Raw genomic sequence first — 18893 nt, 5'->3', positions numbered from 1 at the left:
GGACAGATGACAAACAGTAACGTAATCAACCACGTGACCAAAGCGCGCTTGGGTGACAACAATAATGGCTGCCGCTGGAGAGTTTGGGTGAGTAAATTCTGCTATTAGGTCTGTTCTAGAAGATATCGACAGCAAATTAATTTTAAAAGAGGAACAGAGAAACGCGATCAAGTCTCATCTTCTTATTCTAGGCGTGAAACTGCACGCTTTGATTTTTGTGGACAACAACTATGCCTCGCTTAAGATACGTCACGCACTCCGTTGCTCTTATTGGTTGTAGGTCTATCCAATTGAGTGCAGAGGCATTTTTTTCCTGGTTCGTTCAAAACACGCCCCATAATCACAGCTCTATGGAGCAGTATCAGACTCATATTCTGATTAGAATTGAGTCGGACTACGTCAGGCTAAGAATTATAAGATCAAAGTCAGAATTCTAAGATTAAAGTCAGGATTCTGAGAAAAAATGTAAGATCTGAGAAAAAAAAGGTAAGATTCGGAGAGAAAAAAAAAGGTAAGATTCGGAGAAAAAAAGGTAAGATTCTGAGAAAAAACTCAGGATTCTGAAAAAAAGGTACGATTCTGAGAAAAAAAAGGCAAGATTCTGAGAAAAAAAGGCAAGATTCTGAGAAAAAAAGGTAAGATTCTGAGAAAAAAAGGTAAGATTCTGAGAAAAAAAGGTAAGATTCTGAGAAAAAACTCAGGATTCTGAAAAAAAGGTAAGATTCTGAGAAAAAAAAGGCAAGATTCTGAGAAAAAAAAGGCAAGATTCTGAGAAAAAAAGGTAAGATTCTGAGAAAAAAAAGGTAAGATTCTGAGATAAAAAAGGTAAGATTCTGAGATAAAAAAGGTAAGATTCTGAGAAAAAAAAGGTAAGATTCTGAGAAAAAAAAGGTAAGATTCTGAGGAAAAAAAAGGTAAGATTCTGAGAAAAAGGTCAGGATTCTGGAAAAAAAAAAAGTCAGGATTCTGAGATTAAAGTCAGGATTCTGAGATTAAAGTCAGGATTCTGAGATTAAAGTCAGACTTCTTATTTATTCCTATATTAAACTGAAATAAAAATTCAAAAATCAGTCAACTTTTTCTATTTTTTCAGTGTCCCTAATCCTCTTTGATAGCTTTCAACCATGCTGCACATAATAAACCTTCCCCTTTAAGATGTTTAGATCACAATAGGTCAAGTGTCCCTGTCATTTATATATTAATTAAACAGGAAGTTAGGATTGTACTGACAGTATGACACATCTCATAAAAATGTTTATCTCCTTATATTTCCAGTTAACCTGTGAGCGTCTTGTTGATCTTGCGTAATTAATGTCCCAGAGTCCCACCGCAGTCTCGCGGGATGTCCTGTCCCCCCAGAACACAATTCCGTGCATCATTACACACTTTAGGACACATAACTGAACAGAAAAACGCTTTTTATTTCTTTCCCACAGCTTTAAAGCTGTAATCTAAAGGGACAGACGCTTTCTGCTTACCTTGGGTAAGTCTCGGAGTTGGTTGGCGTCCAGCAGCAGCTCCTCCAAACTCCGAGCGTAGCGATAAATCTCGTCGGGAACATAAACCAGAGAGCAGTGGCGTTTATCGATCATCTCGACGTGACGGTTGCACCGCCACAGGGGGATGCAGTGAAACATCGCGGAGGGGGAAGGAGAAGGGGATCAAATCCCGTATCCGTGCGATAAACAAACTGCAGGGAGGAAAGGAGGGAGGGGGGATGGATGCAACAGTTTGCTACGGTGGGAGAGCTCGATTCTCCACCGAGAGACCAGGCGAAACTCACCGAGAATAAACACCGAAACTCCGGCGGTAAATGAGCTAGCTGGTCGCCACTATCCGGAGCTCCAGCTCTGTGCTTGGCTCACTTTGTTAGTTCGTAGTTTGGCACCTGTGTTTCCTTCTCCTGGAGCTCCAATGCTTTAAAAAAATCACTTTCTGTGTAAAAACAGCAGCTTACATCTCTGTGTAGCAGAGAGCGACATTCTGTGAGGATGTTGTTTCTTTTTTCCGTTTTGTCCTGGAGTTTATTTCCTCTCCCGTCCAGTTTCTGACCCGGAACATTCACTCCCTCATTCCTATCCTGCGTCATCGCTGAGCTGCTCCTCCTCCCTCCGGTCCCTCCTCTGGATAGACCCGTCCCGCACAGGACCGCCGCCATGATGGCCCCCTGTCTGAGGGAGCCCTGTTTATTAGCGGCTGTCTGGGTGTTATTGGGTTATTTTTAACAATACAGAGCATTACTTATTTGTTTACTCTCAGTGAAAGACTTTATATATCTAAATTAAGTCATTTTCTCTTAAAATAAGTGATTTTTTTTTTCTTGAATTGAGCAGCTAAAAAATTTACATGTAAAATAAGGAAAAAAGTTCAGTCTCCTATTTTAAGTGCATAATATCAAATAATCAAATTTTTAAGGATAAAAATGGGAGATTTTCTTATTTGCCTACTCAAATTAGGGGTAAATTCACCTATTTTAAGACATTTCCATAAATGTTTAGAACATTTTTGTGATGTGTTATTGGAATCCAGGACCAGACCTTATTATCTTTGTAACATTAAAAAAATATGGATATTTTGATGGAAAAAATGTATTTCAATGTAATAAGAAACGCCAACTTGCCTGAATATACTCAGAAAAATAAGTGTTTCTGTATGAAATTCATGAAAAACTGTGAAACCTTTTTTTTTTTTTTTTTTGGTACAACATAACCTTAGAGGCTTATTAACTCTTTAGCTTTACTTTCTAACTTTTCAATTAGCTTTTTACCTTTTCTTGACTTTTATTTTTTCAACTTAATTTACAGTAGGTAATATATCATTCAAAGGCTCATCTAATTGGCCAAATGCCAAAATAAAATGTATGGCCATGTAGCAGTATCTTTACTGAATGACTGGATATAGATCTTGTGCTTCTAGACCTGAGAGACTGTTCTGTTTCTTATTCAGAAAGTCTTTTTAAAGTATTTGAATCACTTTATGAAATACTTGTCTAATGCCTTTTCAGTGTTTTTTTTTTATCAAATCTATCAATAGATATTAATTTAGGATCAGACACTTCAAGATTTTTTTTAATCAATAGCCGCTGCATTTTAATAAATATTTTTCCTTAATTTTTTTTGTCTCGTGGCACCTCAGGCACACTTCTGAAATATCCAACAATGAAAAGGAACTTCATGTCAACAGTGGAAAGAACAGATTTAACATCATAAATTATCTAAGTCATATGCAGCCCTGCTGCTGCAAAAAGCACAAGTTGTTATAATCTTTCTTTTGTGGGTATAAAATAAAACTAAAATATACTTTTACATATTTCTGTTTGAACAAAAGTCATTCCAGGTCACTCCCAGATGAGGCTGCTCCAGCTTCCTTACCGTGTCCTCCTTGTTCAAATCTCCTCCAGCATCAGTAAATCATGCAGCAGACATTCCTAGACTCCATGACACCCACTCGATATCTTTAAATTAATCTTATGAGTGTTTCTAGGTCAAAGGTCGACCTACTGTAGGTTCCATCTATAAGTAATCAGAAGCTCTAGAGGAGTCTCTGCTGCATGATTTAGTGCACATCATCACAATTCATGCTTATGTGAGGTTCAATTAATTTGTTTTTCTACACTGAAAACTTATACCCATTCACTTTAGCGTGATTCCAAAATTGTGTTTCCATGCATGAAAAGGATAATTTTGTAGCCCTTTATCAGCAGGCCTTCAGAAATCACATGTAAATTACCAACTTCTACCTTTTGATATAAAGTCTCAATGTTTCAGTAAAATGACATCAACTCAGAATATTGCATTTAATCAGCAGATGTTTGGCTTTAGAAAACTAGTTGTTCTTCCACTTTGCATGGCACTGAGAAATCCATGATCAATTCAAAGGGGCTTCCTCTAGAGGGAGCCACATCCCATTTAATTGACCTTGCTGACCGACCTTGTCTGAGTTTGAAACACCAAGACAAAACACTGAACTGATTCCTTTTTCAGATTTCATTCTTATTTAATAACGTTTAGAGCAAACAGAAAAGATTGGCCACAGCCTTGACTTCAGTATCTAATACTAAAGACACCCAATGAAGTTGAAGTTACTGATAAGGTTTGTTCCACATCTGCAAACTTTAAATATGATCATCATCTACGTCCCAGTTGTTTCTTAAACGCCTTCAAAGACTTTGCCATCATTGGAGCCACCTCTGCAAAAACATCAAAAACAAGACATTACCGAGCAGGAACTTTGCATAATTTAAAGTTACTTTAACTGCATAATGAAATGAAAAAAATAAAGGGATAAACACTTGTTTTTTTGCGAGGATCTTGGTTGTTGTTTCCAGTGGAAATGCTGCTACTGCTGTTGGAACTGTTGAACTCATTGCAACTTGATCTCATGGGGTTCTCCTGGTGTTTAACACTGGAAACATGCAAATATATATACACATGTAAAATGAAAATTGAACTCTGCATTATTATAGAAATATATGACATTAAAATAAAAACAAAGATGTTATTAGACAAACATGTTATGAGCCTTCCAAGCTGATGTTCAAATTATCACTTTATGCTTTTATATTGAACACCAAAGTGTCTGTGTTGTTTTCAAAAATAAGCACATTATTGGATCAGAAAACTTCTAGTCTCTGGTCTTCAACACTAGACTGAATTATACGAAGACATCCAACATCTAGAAGATGTAAATGAAACAAAAACATTCTTTTAAAAACATCTAGATTCCAGTATGGACGTGGCATCTACCTGCACTTGGGCTGATGCGGCTGCTGCACAGCAGTTCCATGAATTTCCTGCTGAATTCGCACATCCCTTGGTGGCTTAGCAACGGTGTGAATAAATGCCATCTTCACCTGTCGTCCTACAAGGGGTAAAAACAATGCATGTAAAGCTTTAACTGAAATAATTCTGAGTTGTTTTATAGGATAGATGGTTTAGGGATTACCATCATCATCATTACTTATAGATCTGGAGGATTTAGGAAAATATTGATTTAGTTTTTTCTCCAACTATAAAGCAACCAAGACGGTGGTTAAAAGGCCTAAAATGAGGGACAAATTTGCCCTGTTAGAATGCGTTTGTTTTTTATGCCATTCCTGGTACCAACATTATCACTCAATTATAAGAATGTCCAGGGGGGAATCAATGTCTTCTTCCATTGTAGAGATATTGATATGACTTGGCGTTGAGGCCTATAATTCACTCTAAGGAATCCTTCAAAATGAAAGAACATGCCATGCAAACCATGTCAGGCAAATGTGTCTCAGAAGAAGGTTTCAAGTACACCTGCATATATCTGGCCTGAGAGTAATATTAAGGTTTACTAAAAAGAAATATACCAAGACTAAAGGAGGACTGCAGTGCATTTTGTAAAAATGCAGAGCAGGTGGATCTGAAAGGAAGTAAAAATGAAAATATATGTTAAAGAACACGGCAACATTTTCTTAGTGTGAGAGATCATCTTAGAATCATCTCAGAGTATAAAAGTTTTATGTTTTTAACCTCTGTCTACACAAAACTATGTTAAGAAACTGGTTTTTAGGGCTTTTATCTTTAAATGTCCTCCATCTTCCTCTTCTTACAGTTGAAAAATTTACATTTTAAAGTTAGCATTTGGTGCCTGTGTGAATTGAATATCTGACAATAATTAAAAAGAACATGCTACCATTACAGTTTAATAATGCCCACAAACAAGCCTGTCTTTCTCAAGAGATGATTTTCATGAAACGTTAAATATTTCCCGTAGTTGGTAATGATTTAGAGCAAAGTGTACTTTTTCTTGACTAAAAAAAACACAAGCTCTTAAAGAGAGTTCTGCTACTTGAATCTAGCTTAGGAGCTAAGATTTTAATGTCAATATTCAGAAATTGAGTAGATGCAGATTTTTTTTAAATGCAAGAGAAAAATATATCTGTTAAAATATTTTGTGAGCAATGGAAAAAGGGCTATACATATATGCACCTGGGATAGATGACACTAAAGCCTCATCATAACTTAATTCCTACATTAAATTAAATCGAATTAATCTTTAGGGGGGTACGTGTCATGGATTTTAACCTCCTCCTTCAGAAAGTGGCAGTGCTGTTTTCAGAGCAGAGAACTCACCCTTCGGCTTCTTAGAATGTGCAGAGACGATCGTTTTTGTCAGCTTTTTGAGCTTTCTTTCCCTCTCCTCAGACAATCTGATATACATCTCTTTCCATGACTCGTATTCCTGAAGTTTGCAGTCTTTAAAATCTCTCTGACAGTGTTTTCCCCACAGATGGTCTGTCACTCCGATGTAGATCTGTAAAAGAAAGGAAACTCAAATCGCAAAAACATTTGTGAACTGTATATGGTGAAAGCTTGTATCATAAAGGAATTCTTAGGATAAAGGTAACTCCCTAAGTAAGAATTAAAAGGAAACCCAAAATGTTGAGAAAAGGGATAGGCAAGCTGAATCACCTATAGTTACATTTTTTCTACATAAAGGCAGTGGAAGAATGAATGCAGGAAGATTTGTGAGGGCAGATGATTATCTCAGAAAAAGCAACAGTGCAATGATTTAAAAAAACGTAGACATATGGTATGTAGTGATTGCTTATCTGGGGACAGACGGATACGAAAGACAGACTGAAGCACAGCAGAACTTCCGTATCAGGAAAACAAGTTGGATAAGAGTAACGCATGTGGGCAGTAAGTGGGTACAATAGTAACGTGCAAAAGAAAGTGTGGGCAAATTAAAAACCCTACTACCAAAAGCTCATGGAAGCCAGTAAAATAATCCATTATGACTGATGAATTAAAATGTAATCAGCAACACTGCTTGTGAGGTTATTGAAAAAAGACAAGTTCCCCTGCACCTGAATTATGCAGTATTAAAATTTATCCAACTAGGAAAATCAGAACAGACTTCAGACTGTTCTGTTCGTTTTAAAATTTGATGCCGTGATCTGTTCCAGATTTGCTGTTCCCCTCTCAGTGGCCTGAGTTATATTGCTCAAGTGTGACACCTAGTGGTCATCCAAGTCCATTACACTATCCTGAAGTATGATACAGCGTAAGGTTAGAATAAAAGGCAAGAAAGGAGAAAAAAAAAGCTATTGTACCATTTGTTTTTTTTCCACAAAAGTTATAAATTAACAAAACAAATTAAGAAAATATTGATTAGTTTTTTGGATATGTTCCAAAACTGCTAAATTCTACAGAAATGCAAAGATTTCTGTCATAACACACTCACTAGTTTAATCCCCCCCCCCCCCCCCCCCACCGCGCCCCCATTTGTATAGGCAGGTCTATGGCTTGTAGAAGTATGTCATGCACAAAGGATCCTATTTTCATTTATTTGTTTCAAACTAACTCAGTGATTTTTCTCATATAGCCTGTACGTCATTTTTTTATTTTAGAATTTTTTCCTTAGTTTGAGACATAATCTGCCCCAGACTAACACTGTGATCAGAAACAACAAACCAAACTGTAGCAAGCCAATAGCAGATGGTGATTTAGATACGCAGGTGCTTCAATGATTCTTCAAATAAAGAGCATCAGCCACCAAGTGTGTTATGTTATGGGGGGAAAAAGTGAGTTCTCAGTAATATGAAGCCACAACAAAGAACATCTCCTTACTGGGTTAAATTCTTCAATTCGAAGCAGCTGCTCTGGTGTACACCTCTCCAATACCGGCTCAAGAAGTTCAAATGGAACCCCACCAGTCTCATAGAGCACTTAAAAAAAAAAAAAAGATTTGTACTTTGCAATATTAAATCTAAAACTTTCACAGGGAATACTCACAGTTGAGGTTGTTCTGGAGTGTGCGGATGCACTGTTGATACAAGCTCATCATGGTTGGTAGGAAAAGGGTTTTGGCACCAGAATAGACTTGCATCTTCTTGTTCAGTCGCTGACCAGTGAAGACAGCAGATTCCTCCTCACAAAAATCGGGCTCCTTCTCCACTTCAATAAAGAAAATGTCAACGACTGTCATAGCTAAAATTTATGAAGGTTATTTTGTTTCAAAACTATTTGTGCATTGTAAGTGTGAATTTGAAGTTGTAGAGAGAGTTATATACCAAGTTTTGAATTTGTTTCAAGGGTACCACCCATAAGTTATAGATCATTTTTACCAGTGTGACATTTGTGTCAAAAGTGAAAATGAAGGCGTAAATTGTAAAGTTGAATTTATGTCTTACAGCAGCAGATCTGTGCAGTTGTATTCATTGTTTTGTATTCTTGTTAGGAAAATTTGAAGATTAAAAAAAAAAAAATTTGAAGAAGTTAACAAGTATTGAAGATTTCAATACACGTGTTGGAATTTGTTTTAGATTAACTGTAGCAAAACTGAATGGAAGATATTTTTTATGTGCAACTCACAGAACACACACATTTGTGTACTTGTACCTGAAGAGGTGTAACTTTTTTTTGTAATTTTGACAGATTAAAAATAAATCTACAATTACGAAACACCAAAGTTACAATGCACAAATAGTTTTGCAACAATAGTTCTGGACCATTCGAAGCAAAACTGAGAATGTAAGAGGTTTGTAAAGTGCAACTTGTAGAACAGAATATGTGTACTTGTACTTAAAATTTGAACAGGTGTAAAAAAGAATTGTACTTGTGAAGTATATTTTTGAAATTCTACAAATACAAAACTTAGAATGTAACTCTCTCTACAACTTCAAATTAAGACTTACAATGCATAAATAGTTTTGAGACAAAATATCCTTAAAATTTCCCTTGCTTTACCTTTCTTTTCCAGGTAATAATCAACGTTTGAAGGTTTTTCCAGTTCTGGCAGAGAGGCGGGTAACGGGACATCCATCAGACGCATTAAAGACTCCTGTGGCTTCTAGCATATTTTAAAGAATGGTTTTAAAAAAAACAAAAACTGATTAGAAACTTTTAAAGATATCTGCTCAGTCTACCTGTTCTGGGAAAGAAGATGACTTCAGGCGTTTAATCCCTGTATCTTTTGGCGTTTGCTCTTTAGAAGCAGTCCTGGTTATCTTGGAAGTTCTCTTCTGTCCTGAATGCTCTCTCTTTTTGTGGACATTAACATCATAGTTCAAGTAAGATTCAAAAGACATTGAAGGTTCTTCCTGCTCACTATTACTTTCTGCATCTCTGTGCCTTATTTTGATTTTTTTGCTTTTTGAATATTTCTTACTTTCAGGATCTGATTTGTATTGTGGATCGCCATGCTTTTCATCGTTTGCTTTTTTCCTTTTTCTGTTTTGAGCCTCTGTGCTCCTTGACATTTCCAAAAGTCTGCTATCTTTGGCCCCTTTTAATGTTTTTAAGTGCTTGTTGCAGGACGGAAATGGCTCTTTTTCTTTCACTGAGGATTCTTTCGATGGCTTTGCTTTTGTACACGATTCTTTTTCTCCTTTCAACTTTTGTCTCGACTCAGATCTGTGTTTTTTAGGAGTACCCTCAAAGCTTTTGCCTCCAAGCATGGTGTCGCCGTTTTGTTTCTTTAACTTGCAGACAACACTGTCGCCCATTCCGTCCTCTTGGATTTCAGCCTTACTTTTTGAATTGCTCTTTGTGATGTTTGTCTTGAGTTCTTGATGCTTTTTATTATTTTTGTCTACATTAGCTTTTCTTCTCTGCTCTTCCATTTGTTCTTTCTTCATTGGCACTTTCCCGGCTTGGTCCTCTAAAGCCTCATTGTTAGATGTTGGGGAGTTATTATTTTCATCATTTAGCCAGCTTCCATCGCCAGAACAGCTACGGTCACCCTCTTTGTTCTTGTAAGAATCGTTACCCAACCATGCTGCTTCGTCACCTTGGCTGCTTGAAACGGACAGTTAAAAGATTAAAACCTAATCAAATGTAGGAATATTCAGAAAACTTTACAATTAAAAGAAATGATTACCTTGCAGAATCCTTTGGGACGAGCTTCTTCCAACCTTTAACTAACGACTTGGCAAGTTCTCCAGCTTGTTTGTGTCTCCGCAGCGAGTTCACAGTTTTGCCAATTCCAGTTTCCTGTGTGCATTTTAAACTTTTTTAGTGAATACCTTAAAACCTCTAAATATTTGTAAAGCTAATTTTATTTTATGCAGGCTTACAGAAAGAATATCCAATGTGATATCCAGATCCTTCAGTTTCTGCAAAATTTTCAGAACCTAAAGAAGAAAAGGAGACATTAGGTGAGTGCATGTTTGGTAGCTGGATGTTCTTATTAGATGTCGGTGAGAACATTCGCTTCTAAATAAAGAAGCAAGTAAAAAAAGAAGCAAGTTAATATGTAATCCCATTACTTTTTGTGCCTTGATATGGTAAAAAGAAAAAAATGTAACTGTTAATTGTAAAAAAAAAAAAAAGAAAGAAAAGAAAATTAAATCAATAAAAATTTAGATTTCTAGGTTGCTTTTAACCACCAAATCTTTTTTTATAATGAAAAAAAAATTGCCTTTGTAATAGATATCCAATGAGAAAATGAAATAATTCCTATGACAGTTTCTTTTTGTGGTCAAAAACTGGAGGCCATCACTACGGAGAAAAACTTCTCATTTCCTCATATTCTGACAACCTCAAAACCTGAACTTGCAAAATGGACAGAAATTATTCTGTGTCACTTCCCATAAATGATTTTCAACAGTGGGTTCAAGTAAAATAAAATAGGCAAAAGGCTTGAAAAATGCTGATTGTCCAAAATAGAATTTCAGGCATGAATTTATTCTATGCATTCTTGAATATCTACACAAAGGGAAGTCACACTGGGAATCCTTCTTACTATTTTAGCAAAGTATAAAGACTGTATTTAAATGTTGTTTTTCTTTTAAAATCAAAAACTGCATAATTTAAAATATTTTTCTGGCTTCTAACAAAAATATCACATTTTGGTACAAATACTTGCCAAAACTACAGTACTATTGTGGGCTGTGCTTTTTAAGAGACCAACAACATATTAATATGCTCAATTGGTCATAAGGAAGATGACTGATCTACAGTGAAAAAACAGTTGGGAGCACCAAATAAGGTAGTACCGGTTTGGGATCACCACAGTTGCTGTCACTTGCTGACAATGCATCAGTGCAGAAGCTATGTATGGATACCCCCCCCCCCCTCCCTCCCTTAACTATAAATGCTTACTGGCTCTTTAACTTGTCAATAAAACTAATGCATTCACTATGTATGAAATTTGTAGGTTTTTTTCTTATTTAAAAGAATTTAAATTTGTTTCTGTGGAATTTGTTCATATTAAGTTTTTAATGCACTGTGCCTGCACACCCTTCACTAATTATAGAAAACCATAGACATAGTTGAGCAGATGGGTGAGTTGCCAATTTTAGCATGAGGCTCACCCATATAAACAACAGGAGAGGCTCTCAGAGTAACTTACAGGGATGAACATGTATTTAGTTCTAGGTTTCTACCGCTTTAGACAAGAAAATACAAACTGATCAGAGTTCAAGCAATTTTCAGAGAAAATACACTGAATTTTTATCTGGCAAACAAAAAGAGGAGAACAGATGCTTATGTACTCTTTCAGCATATTTTAGTACTTTGATTTATCAAAATTTATAATTAAAAATTTAAATGAAAAACCGAATTGTATAATTGCATTTATTAAAAATAATGAAATTGACTACGAAATAAAACAATGCTTAACTTTAGTTTTTTTCTGATGTCTTTTTTTTCTTTCTTTCTTTCTTTCTTTCTTTCTTTCTTTTTGTGCGGATCTAAATAAGGAAATGAAATCTACCGTCGCAGGTTCTGCTGCATCTGAGAGCTGAAGTTTGAACCGCATGATTTTCTTCACCATATCTGAGTTTCTGGCCATCACGGTGATTCACGTGCAACCACCTGCGCACACCTGGGAGCGCGCGCCCGTTGATGACAGAGTTATAATGGGCGGGACTGGTGCTGGTGGTGCGCTAGTTTAATAGCCTCTAGAAATAACAAATTAGATCAATTACGCTTTGAGGGAAAATAGCTCGATGGTACAGTCAGCTCGTTGTCAGATTTTATAAATATATATATATTTATAGCTATATAGATTTAAACTGTATATATGGGAGAACCTTATAATGCAAAAAGTAAAAGAAAACGTGAGATAGGTGATTTTTGGTCTGGATAGTAGGGAAGAGAATTAGGGCCACTGAAAAAAATTAAAAAGTTAACACATTTTTACATTTTATTTCAGTTTAATAGGGGAAAAAAGTCAGAATTCTGAGATTAAAGTCAGAATTCTGAGATAAAGGTCAGAATTCTGAGAAAAAAAGTCAGAATTCTGAGGGGGGGGGGGGTCAGTATTCTGAGAGAAAAAAAAAGTCAGAATTCTGACTTTTTTACCATATTAAACTGAAATTAAATTTTTAAATTGGTTAAGTTTTTTTTATTTTTTTAGTGGCCCTAATCCTCTTCCGTAGGATAGTGATTGTAATTACTGGCTATTTTTACTTTTACACCAAAAGTAATTTTTGTGTTTGATGAATCTGTACCAGAGGATAAATCTAACCAAGTAACTATTAAACCAACCAATTATGTTATGCTTATGAGATCAGATAGCCTGCCCATACTGTAAGCAGTGTTGGGCACATTACTTTGAAAAAGTAATTAGTTATAGTTACTAGTTACTTCTCCAAAAAAGTAACTGAGTTACTAACTGAGTTACTCCACAATAAAAGTAACTAATTACAAGTAAAAGTAACTATTGAGTTACTTTTGCGTTTCTCGCCCCCGTAACCCTCACCACCCAGCCTCCACCTTCTCGCCGTGTGTTTCCAAAGCCAGCTGAATAGAGAGGTAGACAAAGACAAGAATCTACAGAGAGTTTAGCATTTATTGCAACTCAACGTAAATGACATCAGGGGGGAACGCGATGTGAAGTTTTATAACAGGACATTCAGATCCGGTGAGTATATGAAATTAATAACTGGGGATGTCTAATTCTGAAATCCTGTGTGTTTGGGTTGTTATAGATACTGCAACATCTATCTATCTATCTATCTATCTATCTATCTATCTATCTATCTATCTATCTATCTATCTATCTATCTATCTATCTATCTATCTATCTAGATGTATACTCTGTGTGTGACATAAAATATGGATCTCCATCCCTGCCACAAAGGCCATCAAATAATGTTTAAAATAAAAAATACAGTAGGTTGAAAAGGCAGAGTATCCATCCATCCATCCATCCATCCATCCATCCATCCATCCATCCATCCATCCATCCATCCATCCATCCATCCATCCATCCATCCATCCATCCATCCAGATTTCTCCCTTTCTCCATATAGGCTATCATTTCTGGCTGTTGTCAGGTTCATTTGATCGTTCACGCTCTCCATAGTTCTCCTGTGGCGCGAGCACAGGGCGACTGTTGCGCGCCTTTAGCGAGCATGCGCGTTTCCTGTCGCTTGCGCGGTGACTCTTGCTGCCTGCGCTGTGCGGAGATGCAGAGGAAACCGTATGTGATGGGGAAATGCAGCTCAACGCAACACCGGTATTTCCATGTGGAAAACGCTGTTTTGCTGCTGGATTCCTCCTCACTCTCCATCTCTCTGTGTGCTGTACGTTAACACCCACCAGCAGAAACACCCACCCATTCAACTGACAGACGGAATCTCATCCTCCCCTCTCTCATGACAAGGCGCGCACCTCTTGATGACCTAAAAAATAATCTTTAATATCTCTTAAACAAAAGTAGCACAAACAATATTTTTTTCTGCACAAATCTGCACTAACGTTGCACTAACCATTCAGTCTATTTGCAGAGTTACGCAGCTGCGCACGAGTCCTATCATGAAAAAAGGTTCATTGTGCGACCTGAGTAACGCGCAGTAACGGGGTGTCTGCAATGGTAACTGCGTTATAGTTACAGTCAAAGTAATTAGTTAGATTACTCGTTACTAAAACAAGGTAACGGCGTTAGTAACGCCGTTAGTTTCAACGCCGTTAGTCCCATCACTGACTGTAAGGGATAAAATCCTCCCTCAGCAACTTTTACGTTTGCATCATGGTCCCCTTCCTATTTGGTTTGGTCCACTTTAATTCTTCAAAAATGTGTAATTTGTCTGTTTATTATTATTTACAAACGTTTTTTCAAAATCTAAACCTTTAAAGTTTTCTCTAAATAGTTAGAATACTGTACAAAAATTCAGCTTTACAATAAACTTCATGTAAAGGAACAATTTATATTGAGAGATTTCCATTTACTGTAAAAAAAAAAAAAATTACTTTGCACAAGAATGATAGGAAGTATTAAGCATTATGTTTGGATTCTGTCTACTTTCAAGGCCATATTACCCTGCTCTCATGACAGCTAATAAAGGGTCATGTTTACAATTTATTTAAGCCTATTCATATGTCTCTGGGATGTTGTAGAAAGCTTAAAAATATTGAAAGATATTGTCAAAAGCACTGAATTGGTTCTGATGCATAGCATACTTTCTTAACATTAAGAAATTATTATTTTTATAGCTTTTCCATGAGGATACAAACTGAGTCATCTAGTGTGTTTACATAAAGGATAAAGGATAATGTTGGAGATTAATTGAGCTTAATATCTGGTTCCTGCTGCCACATGCTCTACACAGTTGTTGATTGGCACTCACGTCTCTAGAGGAGGAGTTTGCTCCATGTTTTTCTGTGGGGGTCAAAGCTGGTCTTTCTCTCTCCTGCTCCAGTAACTGGAGGCACAGGTTACCTTCTTCATCAGCCTAAACTCCATTCTCAGGTAAGTGGGATCTTCCCCAAAACTTAATAATGACAAAATATGCAGCTTGAAAATATGGGTGTTTCAGTGCTAAATGTTTTTTACAGAGGTCATTACAGAAATACAATAAGATTTTAGTCCACTGGCTATCAAATACAATCATTTTTTTGTTCTTTTCGTCTTATATGGAGCATGCTGCCTGCAGACTTATTTAGGATAAAGGTAAAATATTTTACAAGTGAAAAAGAACAAAGATTTTAAAGCTTGGACTTAACTTTCCAGAGGACACAAGGCCTTCTACTCAAGTCCCAAAGACTATAAAAGGAACGTCATGAGAGAGCCACCCAGCATTGCTATTCTTGGACATGCTACTGATAAACTGTGACAGATGCACGAGGGGCATGTAGAAGTACCCAAGCTTTGCATAATCAGCTGGTTGCACACATGTTAAGCTGTTAGTGAATAGCTTTATGTAAGTAAATCTTAAGAGCTCAAACATTCTTAGAAGAAAATATATGTAATTGCAGGGATTTTAGATGACCTAATAGTTAGGTGTCAGTTAATTAGTACCAAGCGCAAAGTGAGAACCACCTGTATAATATTGAATAGGGTTTCCTGAAACAGTTCTCACCAATCAAAGTAGGGTCAGTCTGATAACCAGGATATTAAGTTTGTATTAACACCTGGATTAAATCAATATGATTTGGATACATGTTACAGATGATTTAAAGTACTACAATATGCATCCAGAGGGATGTAGAGCCAGATGATCTTCCACCTATGACTATGGTGTCTTTAGGAGCAAATATTTCCCCTCAGAGGAAGAGGCCACTGCTTCCGGGGATTATTGTTACTATGAGGATTATCTGGTCATATTGACTGTGTGTAGGATTGGTATTTGGAACACACCTTTTCTCTCTGCAGTCAGAACGTTGATTGGAGTACAAATAAGTGACTTGCATTCATTGCGCCCCCCTATCCCTGGTTGAGCAGTATTATTCAACAATTACTTACTCATGATCTTTGAAATGGCTTTCTTCTAAACTCTAACATGTGTCTATATTTTTAGAAGGCTACGGGCTGTTTCACTGCTACAGCCATGGCACCCAAAAAGAACAAGACGACCAAAAAGAGCAAAGGAGACATAAATGATATCATGGTGGAAAACAGCCCCATTAACAAAATTAATGGACTAAACACTCTGATCGAGGGAGGAAATGGCTTCAGCTGCATTTCCACTGAGGTCAATGATTCTGTGTACGCACCAAACCTCCTGCAGGGTTTGAGCAACATGCGACAGGAAAGTTTCCTCTGTGATCTAACAGTCACCACCAAATCAACAACATTTGATGTCCACAAGGTTGTCATGGCCTCTTGCAGTGAGTACATTAGGAATATCTTAAAGAAGGATTCAAACCTGCAGAAGATTGACCTGAATGACCTCTCACCAGTTGGTCTAGCAACTACAATTACATATGCATACTCCGGGAAGCTTACCTTATCTCTTTACAGTATTGGCAGCACAATTGCTGCAGCAAGGCAGCTTCAGATCAGCACCCTGGTAAAAATGTGCAGTGATTTCCTCATGCAGGAACTCAGTGTAGAGAACTGCATGTATGTGGCCAATATTGCTGATGCTTATGACCTTAAAGAAACCAAGGATGCAGCTCAAAAATTCATGCGAGAGAACTTCATTGAGTTTTCTGAAATGGAGCAGTTCCTGAAGCTGACGTATGAGCAGATTAGCGAATTCCTTTCTGATGATTCTCTACAGCTCCCATCTGAAGTCACAGCCTTCCATATTGCCATGAAATGGTTAGACTTTGACGAGAAACGGCTAAAGTATGCGGCAGATCTTCTGACTCTCATCCGCTTTGGAACAATCTCTGCTCAAGACCTTGTGAATCATGTCCAAAGTGTTCCTAGAATGATGCAAGATACAGAGTGTCATCGTTTACTCGTTGATGCCATGAACTACCATCTTCTCCCATATCAGCAGAACATCCTGCAATCACGTAGAACGAAGGTGCGCGGTGGCCTTAAGGTGATTCTCACAGTTGGTGGACGTCCTGCCTTGACGGAGAAATCTCTCAGCAAAGATGTTCTTTACAGAGATGAAGACAAAGTCTGGAATAAATTGACAGAAATGCCAGCAAAGAGTTTTAACCAGTGTGTGGCAGTCCTGGATGGTTTCCTCTATGTAGCAGGTGGTGAGGACCAGAACGATGCGAGGAACCAAGCAAAGCATGCTGTTAGCAACTTCTGCAGGTAAACACACTAATCTGTTTGATCATACCTTCTGTAAGATTACTACTTTTCTGTGGTGACTTATTTATACTCATTGTTTAGGTATGACTCCCGCTTTAACACTTGGATTCACTTGAGCAACATGATCCAGAGACGTACCCACTTCAGCCTCAACACCTTCAATGGTCTTTTGTTTGCCATTGGCGGCCGAAATGCTGATGGTGTCCAGGCCTCCATGGAGTGCTATGTACCTTCTTCTAATCAATGGCAGATGAAAGCTGCCATGGAGGTACCTCGCTGCTGTCACGCTAGCTCTGTTATTGATGGTAAGATCCTTGTTTCTGGAGGCTACATCAACAATGCCTACTCCAGGGCTGTGTGCGCGTATGACCCCTCCACCGACACATGGCAGGACAAGAGCAGTCTGAGCACTCCCAGAGGATGGCACTGTGCCGCTACCATTGGAGATCGAGCTTACGTCATTGGTGGCAGCCAGCTTGGAGGGCGAGGAGAGAGAGTTGATGTTCTGGTTGTTGAGGCTTACAACCCGCACAGCGGCCAATGGAGCTACTGCGCGCCACTTCACATAGGGGTCAGCACAGCCGGGATTTCCATTTTGAACAACAAGATCTATCTCCTTGGGGGCTGGAACGAGGGTGAAAAGAAGTACAAGAAGTGCATTCAGGTTTACAACCCTGATCTCAATGAATGGACTGAGGATGATGAGTTGCCAGAAGCTACAGTTGGCATTTCGTGCTGCGTCGTCACCATACCTACAAGAAAAACTAGAGAATCCAGAGCCAGTTCAGCTTCATCTGCTCCAGTCAGTATATAGGGGTGTAGATCCCAACAGTGATTAAGTTCAGTCGTCATATCTCCACTTTGCCTATTGCATTGTTGCTACTATTGGATATTGAGTTTCTTAATTTAAGCAAAGAAGAAGAGAGGTTTACCACATTTATAAACAGTATTTCATATTTTCATTGCTTAACGTTGTTGATGCAAAATACTGTTATGTAATTATACAAAAAATAATCAAATTATATTTTTAAGGGGCCAATTCAACTGAAATATTTTTAAAAGCTTAATGCTTCAGTAAATATAATAAAACACCTAAAATGCTGAATGTTGAAGAAAGCATAACAACAGTAATGTGGTGATGATGTGTTTTGCTACTGTGACTTTCACATATAGAATAGGAAGCTGGAGAAAGAATGAGTATGACGAATCCTACCAGGAGTAGGTGCTTATGATCAGTGCGTTAGTGTATAGTTACCCAACAGGTTCTATGACCTGATTCGCTGCATAGAGTAATCCTATGCCTTATTCATTGTAACTTTTTAATCACGACGGGCATAATTCAAACAGATTCTGTGCTTAAGATAGATAATGGCTAAAATGATTTTGTAAAGAAAATACAGACAAAAATCCAAGGCGGTAACAATGTTTTGAGCCTGAGCTTGTCCCGAAGATCATGAATTTCCTGATAGCTCATGTCTTTCTATTTTATGTTTGTTTTTAAATTAAAGTGATGAGTTTTAATCTCCTCTGAGAACTGTCTTTTGTTGCCAAGTGACTTTTAATGACTCTTAGTATGACTATTTCTATGTTGTGGTTATCCAAGTATTAGTCCAAGTAGGTTACAATGATCAGTCCAAAGATATTTAATATTTGGTTCAGTGACCACATAAATGTATATGTTATATATCTGATTTAGTTATTATATTGTGGAAGAAAATTATTATTTTGAACTTACCAACCCATTTAAAAATCTATTTTTAGAGCAAAAATGAAATAATCCTTGCTGGAGATAAGTTTCTTTGACATATTATATTATTTTTTAAAGGAATTTGAGTCACTGCAACATTTAATTTCATTATATCATTTATAGTGTAATTTTGAAATTGATTTTGAATTGTAGCTATAATGAAAATGTGAAATATACTGATAAATGATTTCATCTCTAAGTGAGCTAATTTCGCTTCATACTATAT

The 18893-nt window shown here is 37.2% G+C and overlaps 3 protein-coding genes across 4 annotated transcripts in view; 1 reads left to right on the top strand and 2 right to left on the bottom strand.

Annotated features, from left to right (window-relative positions):
* lrrc1 (leucine rich repeat containing 1) overlaps positions 1-2086 on the bottom strand; it is a 37080-nt gene extending 34994 nt beyond the window's left edge. The window contains exons 1-2 of the mRNA XM_038296294.1: positions 1784-2086; positions 1479-1690 (exon numbers count right to left, since the gene is read on the bottom strand). Of these exons, the coding sequence (XP_038152222.1) occupies positions 1479-1637 (159 nt within the window). The 5' untranslated portion in view covers positions 1638-1690; positions 1784-2086. The remainder of the gene's footprint in view (positions 1-1478; positions 1691-1783) is intronic.
* Positions 2087-3821: 1735 nt separating this feature from the next.
* On the bottom strand, positions 3822-11994 carry eloal (elongin A, like). 2 transcript variants are annotated; one of them, XM_038296287.1, is made up of 11 exons: positions 11692-11994; positions 10052-10108; positions 9856-9968; positions 8903-9773; positions 8724-8826; positions 7770-7931; positions 7605-7702; positions 6105-6285; positions 4746-4860; positions 4292-4404; positions 3822-4189 (listed from the first exon to the last, which is right to left on the bottom strand). In XM_038296287.1, exons 1-11 carry the CDS (start codon positions 11767-11769, stop codon positions 4128-4130), a joined length of 1953 nt encoding a protein of 650 aa, XP_038152215.1. In that variant the 5' UTR covers positions 11770-11994; the 3' UTR covers positions 3822-4127. The 2 variants fall into 2 exon arrangements, with proteins under 2 accessions (XP_038152215.1, XP_038152217.1); XM_038296289.1 differs by having other exon boundaries at positions 3823-4189; positions 8903-9770; positions 11692-11988.
* Positions 11995-14517: 2523 nt separating this feature from the next.
* Positions 14518-18445, top strand: klhl31 (kelch-like family member 31). The gene is made up of 3 exons (XM_038296291.1): positions 14518-14673; positions 15722-16920; positions 17002-18445. The coding sequence occupies exons 2-3, from the start codon at positions 15752-15754 to the stop codon at positions 17732-17734; spliced, it is 1902 nt and encodes a 633-aa protein (XP_038152219.1). The 5' UTR covers positions 14518-14673; positions 15722-15751; the 3' UTR covers positions 17735-18445.
* The last annotated feature ends 448 nt before the right edge of the window (positions 18446-18893 follow it).

This window comes from Cyprinodon tularosa, unplaced genomic scaffold (genome assembly GCF_016077235.1).
Source record: "Cyprinodon tularosa strain WSP-4 unplaced genomic scaffold, ASM1607723v1 ctg37, whole genome shotgun sequence".
Classification (NCBI taxonomy): Eukaryota; Metazoa; Chordata; class Actinopteri; order Cyprinodontiformes; family Cyprinodontidae; genus Cyprinodon; species Cyprinodon tularosa.
This window is presented reverse-complemented; position numbering and strand designations above follow the sequence as displayed.